Source organism: Athene noctua, chromosome 25 (genome assembly GCF_965140245.1).
Source record: "Athene noctua chromosome 25, bAthNoc1.hap1.1, whole genome shotgun sequence".
NCBI lineage: Eukaryota > Metazoa > Chordata > Aves > Strigiformes > Strigidae > Athene > Athene noctua.
The window spans coordinates 1835592-1850494 of NC_134061.1; the positions used below are offsets into that span (position 1 = coordinate 1835592).

Sequence of the window (14903 nt, forward strand, 5' to 3'; positions counted from 1 at the left end):
GATGAACTCGGTAGCTGGAAATCATAGTCCAATGTCAGCCTCCAAGTGGACTGGCCACAGGACAGGAAGGGGGAATCTGCACGTTTCACAGGGGTGTTGTGCCAGGACCCCTCTGGCATCATCTGAACATGCAAACTCAGCCTCATGTTCCCCACGGCTGTGCTGCTCTGTTTGCATACACCCTTCTAGGGGCCTGTTTGAAAACGCAGCGGCTATTCAGATCTCTGACTGTGAAATTCTTTGCGGAGTCAGGGCTCACCCGGGGAGCTGTCAGTGCTCTCTGCACACTTCTCTCCTTCTCATCTCCATCCCACACGGCTGTGACTCTCTGGATTGACAAACTCTGTGCAGATCTTACCTTCTTTGGCCTTTCGTGGTGGGATACATGCTTCTCTTGAGCAGGGGATGTGGATCGACTCCTTCTTCCAGCAATGAAGGAGCTACCTCCAGAGTGACGTGAGGTCTTCTGAAGTAAGAGGGGAAGCAGCGAGGAGTTGGAGAACAGGAGAAAAAGAAAAGGAGAGAGAGGAAACAGTGTTACAGAGTCCAGCTTTCGCTGTTACAGTGAGCAAAGTTCCAGTAAATGGCTTGTCTACCACATGCAAGACCAAACTCTTTTTGGACCAGATGCCCAGCCTGGTTCCCAACACGGGGACCACAGCGGATACCGTGACAATGGGCTTACAAACAGCACGTAGATCTGACTCCCCAGATCCTCGGTGGCACATGCACACTGACACTTGCACAAGGAAGGCACAGCTGCTCAGAGACCAGTCCGTAAACAACACGCTAAATGGCAGCAGCAATGCTGCTGAGACAAGCCACTCCTGAAGGGCAGTGCCCAGCTTTCAGTCCTGAGCGGGGCGTGGGGGGGTGGAAGGATGCCCTGTTCTCAGGCTCCAGGCACCAGCAGCAGTCCTGCTATCTATCTCGGCATCAGCTAACTTGATACAGAGCTACACTTGTGTCAGATACTGAGGGTACCTGAAGGGCAGGGAAGGTGTCCTGCAGTTTGACTTTGAGGGGAAGCTCAAGGCATCAGTCACTGTATGTGACAGCACTGATAAGTGGGAAGGAAAGTGGGGAGGGCCAGCAACAAAGGAGCCACTGAGACATAAAGCTGTAGTGAGAAGATCAAGTTTCCTTTTTGCTGGAGGGGGGAGAGCAGGTGTCTACTAATTATGCAGGACAGGAAAAGGGTTACTCTCTTTCCTCTCGGTACTGTAATTAATAGTGGGGGGGGAAGTCCTTTGCCCCAATATCCCTCAAACAGTGAATGACTCCATGTCTCTTCTGGGCTGCCTCTGTCCTCAGGCAGAAGGTCTGGCTGCTCTGTTACACCCTCCTGCCCCGGGGTGCCTGCGCTACACCCCCAAGTCCCTGGAGCACCAACCACCACGGCTGCTCTCCTTTCTTGGGACTTCTCTTTCAGCCACACAGAGTGGGTCAGGGAAGCCAAAACAGATGGGAAGAGTTCAACGCCTACTTTTGAAAATGGGTTTAAAGATGCTACAGAAATGAAAAATATAAATTAATCTTTATTCCTAAGTGACTCTGGCTGGAAAGGGAAGCAGGCTGCAGACCTCGTTTATGTGTCTGTGGCAATTCTTACTGCTCTGAGCACAGACACAGTCTAGGAGGAAGACAATGCTTTTTATGTGACAAAATAATTCCATTGCAGGGATGAGGAAACTCACCATTTTATTGAAGTGGTACTTGCAGTAGCCACAGTATTTGACATTGTCGACTTCCAGCACTTCCTCTTCACATAAGAGGCCGGCCATCTGGGCACTGAAATACATGCAATTAGGAGGAGGATAAAGCAAACTGTACAGCCAGACCACATATCCCATCAAAGGGCAAAGAATAGTTCAGGGTACCCAGGCAGAGTCTTGAAGTTTCCTGTTCTGCTTGGCAAATGATATGCAAGGAAGGGAAAAAAGTTCAGACTATTTTTAGTTCATATTAAGCTGTTCAAAATGGTCAGTACTTTTCTACCACATTGTCTTGCGATTTTTTGTGTTTCTTAAAAAGAAAACCAAAAGGGACCAGTTACAATTCCAACAACAGACATGCCATGAGCAAAGAATCCCTGTAAAGCTGGGAATCTCCCTGCTCTGCTAGCAGGCAATGTTGTTTTCAGGCTGCGAGGGTACATGAGGGTATCAGCCTTTCAAATCACATCATCTAGATGATACTTTTGCATGTGCTCTGCTGGAGAAGGAACATTCCTGGGTTGTGAGTCACCTCTTCTCTTCTTGGATTCCACATAGTCTTAGGGAAATCCCCAGCCTTCGTTCTGAGCAGGGAAGGCTCACTGGTGAAACCTCAGCCTTCCTGGGGAAGTTCCCCTCACAAATGGACCAGGGATGAGATACCCCTCGCACAAAACCAACCCAGGGTGATAAACCCAACTCCCCACCCCAGCCAGTTAGTGCTGCCTCAAAGCCCCAGCAGCAAAACCAACAGCTGGGGCTATTCTCGGGGTGATGCCGTGGGGAACTCACCAGGTGACGTGGAAAGCTTGCCGGCAGCCGTGTCGGTTACAGGCCATGCACGCTCCAGAGGCTGCTTTGCTCTCCCTGCCCTGCTCTTCACAGATGTAGCAGGTCTGCAAGAAAAAGGAAAAGTGCTCACTCAAAGAGGCAGACAAAATGTCTGCTTCACTCTCACTGTTCACCAGGAGACAAAGCCTTCGAGGAGTCCTAACTCTGTGTCCAGTCATCTCCCTCCTACGACAACAGCTCTGGTTATTTCTCAGTGGCACACACGAAGCTCATGCACCTTCTTTTTCTCCCCAAATGTGTCAGATCAAAACATGGAGTCACCAACAACCCCAAGGCGGAGGTTGCTCAAGTTGCAGGGAGTTGGGGAAGAGAGAAATGGAGGACCAAGAAGTTATTTGTGAGAACATGGATTTACTTTGTTAGTTATTTTTAAAGGAATCTGAGTAACTGGGAACTAAAATAAGTTGGACAGGAGATGTGGTAGCATAAGATGATCCCAATAAGCCAAGGTGGGGCAAGTGCACTTTGGGGTGGCTCTAGAAAGAGGTGGCATTACCTTGTTGAAGCGGTCATGGGGTACATACTGCAGGACAATTGGCTCCATGGTGAGCACGTTGGCAAACTGCACCTCTGGGATGTACAAAGCACAGACAACGTGGGCCCACCCTGGGGAAGCAAACAAGACAGAGAGCAGAGATTCACACGGAGCAACCCAAGAGAGTCTTAACCTTAGGCAGAGCTGCAGACAAGCATGGGAGGGAGAGAAGGAAGAAAGTGTAGGAAGGGAGCCAACTTAAGGTAGATGTTAGACTTGAAATACTGCCTGTTGTAACTTGGTTAGGAATCAAATCCTTTGTGGGTGAAAGATAGACGGATACCACCTCCAGATTAAATGAGAAAGCAGAGATTTCTTTGGGAAAAATGTACAACGCTCATCGTTCTTAAAAGCACCCCCTCAGGACTTGAGGCCCGGAGTTGAAGACCTAACCAAACCCAAGAAAAGCATCCAAGCAGCAAATGATGCTGATGGGACAGGTTTGACGTGTAGTCCCATGCCACTGGAAACAAAGCTCCCTTTATTGGCTGTTATCAACGGCTAAAGAAGGCTCTTTTTCAGCCAGCCAAGTTAGATTAAAATCTAAATCCACCAAGGCGCTTCCCAAATCAGATGTGTACGTTGAAATTCCATCTGGTCAGGACAGAACTGAGAAAGTTTGAAAGTCAGGAGCCTTTGGGGGGCTGATCCATGACCGGCATGGCTACTGCACTGGGAGGATTTAGCTCCAATTAGGATGGAGTCACCTGGGCAGGCAGAACCAAACTCCATGGTTACAGAATCATACGGTGCTGTAAGTACCTGGGCTGTGTAATTCTGTACAGTGACACAGCTGTAACACTTCTTATGCCTGTCCACACAGACCTGGCTGAACCACGCAATAACACGTCTGGAAAAAGATGCTGTGTTATTATAAAACAATCCCCCAACGTGATACTTGTGCTATTGCACTAAGACTCGTGGCACTTACGACCTGCTCTAGCAGATGCTTCTACAAAATAACCCGGATTTAGCGCTTCTCTAAATATGGGATCTATCAGAATAAAGACCTCCTTGCCTAACTTAACTCTTTGTGTATTAAGGTGAGTGACAGGAAGGTACAGAAGCTTTTCTGAAAAAGAAAGAAAAATTAAGTTTGATCTATACAGCCAGTAGCATTGACAGCCGCAAGCTCTGACAACCGAAATCAGAATCCACAGCATTTCAGAGCCCCAGAGGCTGTGAAGATCAACGATGAGCACATAAATCCTGCAGAGAAAAACATCTTTACTGTGTCCTAGTCCCTGCTCTCGGGTGGGGACTCAAGGCTGAGGCTCTGTTAACTTGAGGATCACACTGCTGCTGCGCAAGCAGGCAGCAAATAACTCTGCAATGTTCACACTTGTGTCAACAACGCCAGATCACGCACTGACTCCTGCGAGGTTAAACTCAAGAAACTGCACATTTCAGGGGCTGGGCTCTGATGCCAGCCAGAGGTCAGGCAGGTTCTCCCCCCTGGGGAAAGGTCTTCTCACCATGGAAGCTTCAGAAAGGGAAGTTTTGTAAGAAAAAGGCAGAGTGTTTTCAATCCTCTGGAGCCTCCAGCCTTCCCTTTCTGGTGACACAGGCTCAGAAATTAATTATTTTGCACGTGGGACAGGTGCCGAGGCCCCAGAGGCTCCGTGTGACATACCCGGCTCCGCGCAGAGGTACTCACCTCCGTTGTCGGTCCGTTTCAGGGCTCCATCTTTGTGGGGACACAGTTCACATCTCTTGAAATTAAGCAGAAACAACAAGTTTAATCTAACTCCCAGGGGCGTGGGGCCAGAAAAGAGATGATTCATTTACAACATGGTTATGAAAGATGGGGCTGCTTTCAAAGAGAGGAAGTAGAAGAAGGGCTGAGAGCGGTTTGGGTGCAAAAAGATACTCTGACACAGCTCGATATCATCCTGTCTGATGGGGACGTATTTAAAGCCTCAGCCCAAGAGCCACGGGGCTACAAGTGAACTTTGACTTTCACGGGGCTTTTTAAAAAAACTTTTAGACTTTGTGGTTGGGGAGTAAAACTGAAAACCGTGACTCAGAGAGCAGAACGCAAATAAAAAGAAGCCATTATCTATCTTTGCCTCTTTCCTTCCTTCCTTCCTTCCTTCTCTCTTTCTCTTGTGATATTTTTTCCACTCTCATGAGAGGCGGGTGAGGCTGTCATGACATTTTTGCAGGCGGGACGTGGGGGGCCATGGCGAGCCCGGCCCCAGTGGCTGGGACTGGCGAGTGGGTACCCTGCTGCCCCCCCAGCCCAGTCTCGGGGGTGGCTGAGGTGTGGTGGAGGGGGCATGAGCGGCATGTCAGCGCTGGAGAGTCCCTGCCACTCGGGAGGGTGGAGGAAGCTCCCTCAGCGCCATCATGACGGGCGAGAGGCCGCAGGCCCGGCGCCACGATGGGTTGGGAGGGACCCAGTCGCTAATGGCTGTGTTTGGGGAAAACCATGAGGGGGAAACCCACCGTCCCTTCCACCACGGGCCAGCAGGCACAGGGTGATCAGAGATGGGCCCCCTCACACCAGGCCCAAGAGCAGGGGGGCCTCTGAGGCCAAACCTGCTGAAAGGCCTCCCTCATGGCTGGGGTGGGAACAGGCCTCACCCCCTGCCACCACACACACCCGGCGAGGGGACAGAGCGGCTCTGCCCAGACACGATGGCACGAGCCAGGGAAAGCCAGCGCCATGGCCCTCGGCGCCTTTCCTCGCCTCACAGCAGACGGCCGACACTCATTTTCCCCACCTCACTCATTCCAGCCCTGCCCAGCCGCCATCAGCCTCCACATCAGGCGGCTGCCACACGCCCCGGCCGTAAGGCCCCTGCGAAGGGTTGGTGGAAGGTGTGGGGGGGTTTCAGGGCGCGTTGCCACGCATGGGGGAACACGCTCCCAGCCCTGAGGGCTCCACTCAGGCTGAGCCACCTGAAAACAGCCGCTGTCTTCTGGCCACATCACTCGGGGAAAATTTCTGCGTGCTTTTTGTTTTCTTTGATTTTTAAAAAAAAGCCTGTGAGGCGCAAACCTTTTCCTTCCCCCGTAGAAATGTCTGATTTGTTCAAAACACAACAAAACAAAACCAAACCAAAACAAAAAAAAACCCACCCTGTTTTTCTGTGAAAAATGTGCTTGGTCAGAAGGTTTTGAAATGAGGTGCTGGGTGTCAAAGCGAGACAGCGGGCTGTGCCGCTGTGAGGGTGTGGGACCCGGCGTTCTCGCCTGCTCGCGCTTCACCACCAGCGCTCGGCTCCGGCGAGTGTAACGGGGCAGGTGCTCCATGCTGTGAAAAACACCAACGTATAGAGCAATAACCGGCCACGAGCAAAAGCCTCGGCCACTGCGTGGTCCCCAAGGACCTTCCACAAAGGTGGGAATTTTCCCCAAGCAAGATTTCCTCTGTGGAAATTTCACCTCCCAGACAGACAAGCGCAATAAATAGGACGGCAATAAATTGGAGGCTCAGCCCGACCCTCCAATGCTTTCGTGGGAGTCCAGCGTGTGGGGCTGTCAAACAAGCACCTTTGGCAAGCACGAAATCCCTGCGGTAACGTATAAATAAGATGAGGGGGACAAAGACCAAGTGTGGTCATCAGCGGCCTCTCTCGCTTTCCTTTGCAACTTAGTTCGAAAAACGGATGGATGACCACAGGAGGTGTTTCTCACCACTCCTGGTTAGGTCTGGGCTGCCAGAGGGCTGGAGAGCTGCTCCCACAATTACTATGGAAAGCCCGACAGAGCCAAGACAGAAAAAGAACTGGGTTAACTGAGACACTGTAATAAGAAATTTGCACTTGAAAAGGCCCCTCTGCTCTCCCCTCCACCCCTCAGATCAAAGCGGCTCTCCCACCATGCGATTAGCAAAGCTCTGATTGTAACAAGAGGGGTTAACAGCTCCATCGGCCCCACACAAGACTTTTAATAGCCCTGCCTCGAAATGACAGCTAAAGCCTTCACATGATCCCTCACATGAGTGCCCTCTGGCCATTGCAGCTCACCGGGCTTCCTAGACAATTTGATTACAAAGTGGATGGGCTTTCAGTTGCTTACTGTAAGCACAATAGCATCCACAGCATCCTTCGGGGACCTGAGCATCTGAGGAGGGGTTATGAGCAGGATTAGCGGTACCTCTGCCTTTTATTCAACCTGTGTAGGCCAAGGTTGTCTCTGGGGTTTTGATTTCAACTCTGGGAAAAGAGCAGAGCTTGGCTGATTTAAGCCAGGTTGTGCTGGGTAAGGTTTGAGCTCCTGACCCCCTGGGGTTTCTAACTCGGGGATCTACCACCTGCTGCCTGAAAGTTAGAGCTCCTGAGCTGTCTGCAGCCAAAGCTGAAGAGCAGATGGAGTCCATCTCTCTAAAGAAGACATGCAGAAACCAGACCTGTGTTTTAAACCGCTAAGGAGCGCGCTATCCTCCATGCCTCTAAAAGCTAAGGAGCGCGCTATCCCCCATGCCTCTGTACCTCATTTTCAAAGCAAAAGTATCAATATTTACCCAATAAGTATGTTTGTTATGGACAAAGCGCGTAAGCTGCTTTAAGATTCTTCTACAAAGGCAGATGTGGGAAGAAACACACTGTTGTTTTTCAAAGGAGTTTGCCACACAGTCATTATGAAAGAAATACAAATATGAATTCGCTCCGCTGCTGGTGTCAGTGCTTTTAGGGCTCAAATAGCAGCATCTCTCACTCAAGATTCTCAAGGCGGTGTCTGCAGGCTGAGCGTGGCCCTTTTACAGCTAGAGAAAGCCGGGCACAGTGAAACTCCAGGGCAGTCCTACCCTCCTGCTTCACTGGACCACGGAACCCCAACTCCGCGTGTAGCAGAGCCGTGCACAGATCTCGTAAGACCTGACTCATTTCCTTTACTCTGATCATGCCGTTCCCTACATCAAAGAACTAGATTCTTTTTAAGTATTTACCCATCTGCGTGTCTGTTGCTATGACTGCTGGTGTTTAACTGAAAAGGTGAGGGATTTAGATAGGAAATCATCCCCAGCTCTGCTTAGGAAGGAAGATTATCACTGTTCAGTTATTATAGTAGCAGGGCTGAATGCCACAGGACTGAATGGCAGGACTGAAGCCCACCACGCATTGTCTAACGGATTTCACCGAGGGCAAGTTAAATAAAGAGCCACCTGCGGGGGTATTGTTTTCCTGATACTTTGGAGGCAATCTGAAGTGTAAGATGTGCAAGTAAAAAGTTACAGTCCTTGCAGTGAGCGCAGGTGAGGAGGACTTGCGTGTACACGTGTTACTACAGCCTGCACTGAACGGTAGCTAACGCTGAAGAGCTGCTCTCTGCCTGCACGGTTGGGAGAGCCGGGGGAAGGAGGCCCATGAAATCCAAATTCCTTTCTTTGCTATGAAACTATCTGCAGGATGTAAACCCACTCAAAGACACATTTGATCTTTACTGCAGCGCACATAAAAGCAGCATCTTACAATGGGAAAAGAGCTCAGGTCTGAAAGTCTGGTCTTGTTTACGCTCCCGCTTCCAATGAGGAATGAGTTAATGCAGTGTAGAAAGCATGGCACAGATACCTAATTCCCCCATTCACTCATCTTTGCCAAGTTCTTCGCCCATCTGTGAAACAGATTAAACTTTTGGACTGCAGCAAGCAGCGAGCCCAGCTGAGATGGAGCACGCTATTTGCTCAGGCCTGCACAGATCCGCAGATTCAGAGGTCACCTACAGCAGCCTTCGCTAGGTGCGTACTTTAAAACAAGGTTTAGCTAAACCAGTTCTGAAGGCAGCGCAAGGCATTAATAAACGCTGTTTGTGCTGACTGAGGCCTTCTGTATTTAAGGAAAGCTGAAGTTTAATTTCAATCCATCCTTAAGGAAGGGAAGCAGGGAAGCAGTCCCAGATTTACTGTGTGGCACAAGCAGCATCCATGGCATAAACTAACGCGTTAAAGATCTCCAGCCCGGCACCTCGGCAGTTGGTTGGTGCAGCCGTGTTGGGTAAGGGCTCACATGGGAAGTTATTGCAGAGTAGCTGGTGTGCTATAAACTCACAGCCTACTTTACTGCACAAATAACTTTGCCACATAGACAGACCTAAGAGGCAGTCCTGGCCTGATTGTTTCCACTTTCCTGCCTCACCGGGAAATGCCAGAATTAATTAAGAACATTTGTAAAGTGTTCTATACCGCTAAATTGCTACTTAGACAGAAACTAAACCCTGATCCAGCTTCCTGTCATTTTCTCGGCTGTTTTACAAATGCAGAAGTCTTTATGCAGGAGACTGTTGCTGCAAGATACGAACGCCAATCCACCCTGTCAGTCAGTATGATAACTTCGACAGCATAGCATCATCTCAGGTGATGCCAACTTTCCTCCACTCCAGAACTTCCTCAGGAGTTGAACAGAAAAAGCAGCAGGGAAACCACCTTTTTAGAAGAATGCCACTAATTTTTTTTAGGAGATTGAGGTCTCTAGACTCAAAAATGTTGACAGTGATAACTTGCTTAAAAACACCTCTGGCAGCATCTTCATCACAATGGCTAGCAGCATTGTATAAAATCATTTGACGCAATTATTCCTGTTGTCTAAAGGAGGTAGAGTAGGTTACAGGCAGAGCTGGGATTACAGTCACTGAAATGCCAGGCCCTACTTTTGCCAGGTGACCGCACTGCTTCCAGCAGAGACACGAAGGGCATCGGACAAACCTACTTAGTGGAGGTACAAGTGTGCTGCGTACTCACCACCCTGGCGGCTCTCTCTTGAGATTCACATTTCCGACAGAACCAGGGTCCGGTAGGAACCTGGACAATTCCATAGCAAGCTGGAAGGAAAGCAAAGAGAGTTCATTAGACCATCTTTAAACTGACCGTTTCACTTCTCAGGTGTATATAAAAGTTTGCCAGAGCTGTTATCACTCAGAGATGGGTGACATCTACGCAGCGTTTTATTCCCCTTTCCAGTTTCCATATCCACCAACAGCAGACAGCCTTTTGCAAGAGGTCCAGCATTACACGTTTATTGAAGCTTTCAAAGAAGCTCGTGCCCGGTGTGAAAAATTCCAACGAAAATCTGGCCTAAGTGGAAATCGAGTGCTTCATAAACTGCGTCTGATTCTGGTCTAGCAAACAGAAACGGAGCAATTTCTTACCCCTTAACTTTTCAAGCGTCACTACTAGTGATCTAAATATAAAATTATGAAATGGATGGCTATGAAGCACCTTAACCATAAACAGGGCTAAGATAAAAATCTCAGCATCACGGAGGAAAGAATTCAGACAAGACACCAGGAGAAACTCCCATTTATCCTGCACGCCCTCAGGTCTGTACGTCACGTCCAGCCGCAGCCTTTCACACCGTGCTCTCAGGATCACTCAATTCAGGGGTTTTAGGACCAGGAACGTGGTTCTGTGTTAACACAAGTCTCCAGGTGCTCACCCAACAAAACTGCTGGTTTTACCCAGCTAGATCATGCGTCCCTCTTGCGTTCTGCATCGCTACTGATGCTCTCAGGGTCTCCCTCTGCAAGCTGCAGCTCCCATTTCTTTAAAATTACCTCCCTTCTCTGATGGGGCAATGCTGCTTGAAGACAGTTCACCTTTTTCAGGGATCTTCTCCCTCTGACCATCCAAGGATGGTCTTTGTGAGTCCCAAAGGAAGCGTTTCTGACCCTGAGAGGGCTTTTAGCTACCACGCAGGTAGGTTTATAGCCACAGAGGCCAGTAAGGATGGTAGTAAGAAGTAAGGGTATGCATCTCAGACGAGGGGATGAGTCTCCTAGGAAAGAACAAATTATATCTTCCTTATTCCTCCTTCAAACGCGAGCTGACGGTTGGAATGGAATCCCAGTCACTTGAGACATTTGAAACTAGGTTGGACAAAGCATCTGAAAATATCCTGCTGGAAGCAATCCTGTGATGTTCCCTGGGGGGTGGACCAAACACAACCGGCAATAGGTTCTCTCCATCTCTCTGATGTCTATTATTCCGCATCAGCCAGGAAAACGAATGCAATTGTAGAGTTAAACCAAAAGAGCTGACTGCAAGATGAGCCAAGGCATACACATAAGAAAATAGAAACTACATGAAAGCAACGACAGAGGAGCCTTGGGTCCATCTTTAGCAGTGGGCTTGGGGCCAAAAGCAAGCACTCAGCTGGAGCCAGCCCGAGCTTCTGTGCCCACTGCTTCAAAAAGGAAGAAAACAAGGGAAAATGCAAAACATAAGTAAGGCAGAGCTGAAAATACGGTTTGGAAATGTTCTTAACTATCCTGTTAGAGTCTTAATTTTCATTAACATTTTCAGTTTTTTACTGGAAAGGTAAGATTTCTAACCATCATCAGAGAAATAGCACTGATATTTTTACATGTCAGCCCGAATCTGTAGCTATGATACAAGGTTTTTTTAAAAAAACAGGGTTCTTTATTTAACTGTACAATCATTTCAAAAGGTAACTTTGGTTTTGCGGATATTCAAGCGGTACAAAGAGATACCAAACCCAGTGTGTGATTGCACGGAACGAGACTAGATGACCCAGATGATCTCCTGCAGTGGTTTGTTTCTATTTAAGAAATAAAAGCCCACCAAAACACCCCACTATGGCCAGGCTTAGGAGCAGCCTTTAAAAAGAGGGTTGAAGAACGTCCACTACGCACTGCTACGCTCCTTATGAATTATTATATCCTGAAGGACTCTTACAGGACCTAAATAGACGGTTGTGGTTTTCAAACACGCCAGCAGTGCCCTCTCTGAGACTTTTCTAACACGTTCTGACTCTACAAGACAACGCTACGTGCCCGCTCCCCCGCCGCAGCAGCGAAAACATCCCACATCCCGACTCCGTACCTGCACGGGCCTAGGAACAGGCACCTGAAAAGAATAAAAGCATTGCCCGTTTGAACCTGCTCTGGCCCACTGCAAACTGTTCTTGATAGCAAGCAAAAGTGTTTATATTAATCTTGGGAGCGGGCATAAGGATGTCAACGCCCTTTATCTCCCCCTAAAAAAGAGAGCGATGAAGAAACCTACTCTCTAGCGTAGGGTTTGATAAATAATGGGAAGAATTAAAGACTTAGAGCAGCAAAATGAAACCAGAGAGACCCTTACGCGGCGCTGGGTCACTGGCAGCCACCCTGGCAAGGCTGCCTGATGCCAGGAGAGACCCAAGCATCGCCTCCGAACGACAAGAAATCCCCCGCGAGCTTCGCTTCCTCATTTTATCTCCCCTTTAGTCACCTGGTTGTAAACGACTTGTTACTACAGCCGCGAGCAGGGATCCACCAACCGTACGAAAAGCAACAAGAAAGCCCAACCTACAGACCCAGAGACCTGCGCCTGCCAGGCGGGCAGAGGCAGGGCAGGAGACATTCGCAGCTGGAGGCAGGAGCGCGCATCAAGACACCGAGGGAGAGATGATACAGGAAGAGGCTGGAGATGCGCTGCGAGAGGGATGGGATAATAATAGATGGAAAAACAGACACGCCAGATGAGACCAGAAACCTTCGCGTTATTCAAAACAAACCAGGCAGGATAAGCACGGTGCCTTTCTGCTGGATAGGAACGAACGCAAAGGTCTATCTGGGGGGAATTTTTAATATTTTGTTGTTGTTGTTCGGAGAGCCGAGGGCAAACTTTCCGGCCCGATACCGTGTGTTAGGGGCGTGCTCCGAGTCATTTAAAATGCAAATAGCCCAGAGCCCGGGGAGGAGAAGCGCTGCCTCCCTGCCTGCCCTTGGAAGCGGCGGCACCGGGCCCCGCGGCCGCCCCCGGGGGTTACCCGGGGCCATGTGCGGCACCGGCCCGAGCCCGGGGCACCGGAGCCCCGGGGGGCAGCTGCGGCGCTCCCGGCCCGGCGCTGCTCCTCCCCCCGGCCCGGGGCCCGCCCGCCCTTCCCGGGGCACCGGGGGAGGAGGGGACCCGGCTCCGCCGCCCCGGGCGACACCCCCCTCCCCCCCTCCTTTCACGGAAGGCAAGGGCCGGCGCTCCCCGCCGGTACCGAGCACCCCCCGAGAGGTTCGTGTCCGCCCGCCCCCCCGGGGGCGCAGCTGATGGTCAACTCCGAGCCCCCCGGCACACCGCGCTGCCCCCCGCTTCCCCCCCCCGGCTCCTCCGCCGAGCCAGGCCAGCGGCGACACCGTTATTTTGAACAATAGCGATAAAACAAAGCCCCCCCCCCCTCCGCCGCCCCCCCACACCCGCCTCCCCCCCCCCCCCCCGGCCTCCCCGGGGCGCCCGGCGGGGGGAGGCGGCGGCGGCGGCCCCGGTGGCGGCGGGGGGGGTGTGGGGGGGGCCGGGCCGGTGCTTACCTTGGTGCACCGCCACATTGCAGCCGTGCCCGTCGCAGTACACCAGCGGGTTCTCCGCCCAGCCCCGCTCATCAGAACAGACACAGCAGCCTCCCACCATCTCCTTCATACTTCCATGAGGGTTTCCTTCCCCCCCCCCCCGCCTCCCTCTACGCACACACTCCTCCTCCTCCTCCTCCTCCCTCCTCCTCCTCCTTCTCTTCCCTCCTCCTCCTCCCTCCTCCTCCTCCTCCTCCTCGCCCCCCCTCCCCGCTCGCAGCCTGCCTTTCACACGGCCGCCCCGCCAAGGGCCGCGGGGTGTCCGACCCCCCGGGGCGGCGGCGCGGAGCCGGGCGGGGCTCCGGGGCGGGGGGGGGACGGGGACGGGGCGGGGGGGGACGGACGGGGGACCCGGGGGCGGCGCGCCCCCGCCCCGCTGCCATGCACACGCAGGGACACACACACACACACACACATCACCCCCCCACCCCCCCCATACCCCCCCCCCATGTACAATCATGGCTGCGCCGCCCGCACGCTCCGGTAAAATTTGAGGTTCAGGGATTGCAGGCTGGCTGGGGCGGGTGCATTTCTCTGCGTGTGAGATTATTTATTTCTTTTTACCCCCCCCCCCCACACCCCTCCTTCCCCTCCCCGCTCCAGCCGCTTTATGTCGCTTCTTTCTTCGTGTTTTTGTTCCCCCCCCCCTCCCCTCTCCCGAGCAAACCGAGCAGGAATCCGAGTGTGCACCCGTGTGTGCAAACCGCTGGATGCGTGCCCGAGCCAGGCAACATGGATCGCTCCGGAGGGATGAGTTGGGACCGTTCCGCAAATCCTATTATCTCCGCAATTCCTCTCTGACAGCTCGGGCTCCGCGAGCGCCACCGCCTGTCCTGCTCTCCCAGGCTCCTTCTGCAGGAGCTTTTAACCCGTTGGCACCTGTTTTGTTCTCTTTAGGGAGAAAAATACCCCTTTGGAGATTTATGCCCAGCAGGACGAGTGCCAGAAATCACCTGGAAACCAGTCAAAAAGAAATAATCCTACTGTGTAGTGAGTAGCTCTATGGGATTGGGTCCCGTAAACACACGCACTACCACGAGGCTCCTGGTGTATCACGAGAAACAGCCCCTGTCTTGGCCACATCACCCAGAACACACAAGGAGAAATGAGGAAAACCCAAGTACAGAGCACAAGAATAATTAAATCTTAGAAAAGAGGCCTAGGAGGAACCCAAAGAATCCAGGTAACGTCTTCCCGAAGCTCCAGCTCTACCTGAAATCATCAGCCCGAGGACACGGAGCAGCTCCGAGGGAACAGGGGTTTCATGGTCTCTCGTCCTTAGCGACCTCATGGAAAAAAAAAAGGAAGGGCCTGATGCCAGAGCGGGCAAAGAAACAGTAGAAGGTGTAACTGAACAATTTTTTGCCTGCACTGATAAATAAAAATGTCCTCTTAGGTTGCTACGCTGTATAGTAGGGCGTTTTGTGGGGCTGATGGAGGAACAGTATACAGGAACGTCAATAAAAATGTGCCTGATTTGCATTACTACTTTTCAATCCCGTTCCTCTAATTCCTTG

At 51.4% G+C, this 14903-nt stretch overlaps 1 protein-coding gene across 4 annotated transcripts in view; it reads right to left on the reverse strand.

Annotated features, from left to right (window-relative positions):
- Positions 1 to 13468, reverse strand: part of MLLT6 (MLLT6, PHD finger containing) — a 50522-nt gene extending 37054 nt beyond the window's left edge. For 3 of the 4 annotated variants that reach the window (XR_012635191.1, XM_074927102.1, XM_074927100.1), the window contains exons 1-7: positions 13348 to 13468; positions 9788 to 9867; positions 4760 to 4814; positions 3064 to 3173; positions 2508 to 2611; positions 1698 to 1791; positions 359 to 466 (exon numbers count right to left, since the gene is read on the reverse strand). Coding sequence is in view for 3 of the 4 variants with exons in the window: in XM_074927102.1 (XP_074783203.1) it covers positions 359 to 466; positions 1698 to 1791; positions 2508 to 2611; positions 3064 to 3173; positions 4760 to 4814; positions 9788 to 9867; positions 13348 to 13456 (660 nt within the window). In the remaining variant the exon portion in view is untranslated. The remainder of the gene's footprint in view (positions 1 to 358; positions 467 to 1697; positions 1792 to 2507; positions 2612 to 3063; positions 3174 to 4759; positions 4815 to 9787; positions 9868 to 13347) is intronic. The other variant, XM_074927101.1, reaches the window with a different exon arrangement.
- Between the last annotated feature and the right edge of the window lie 1435 nt (positions 13469 to 14903).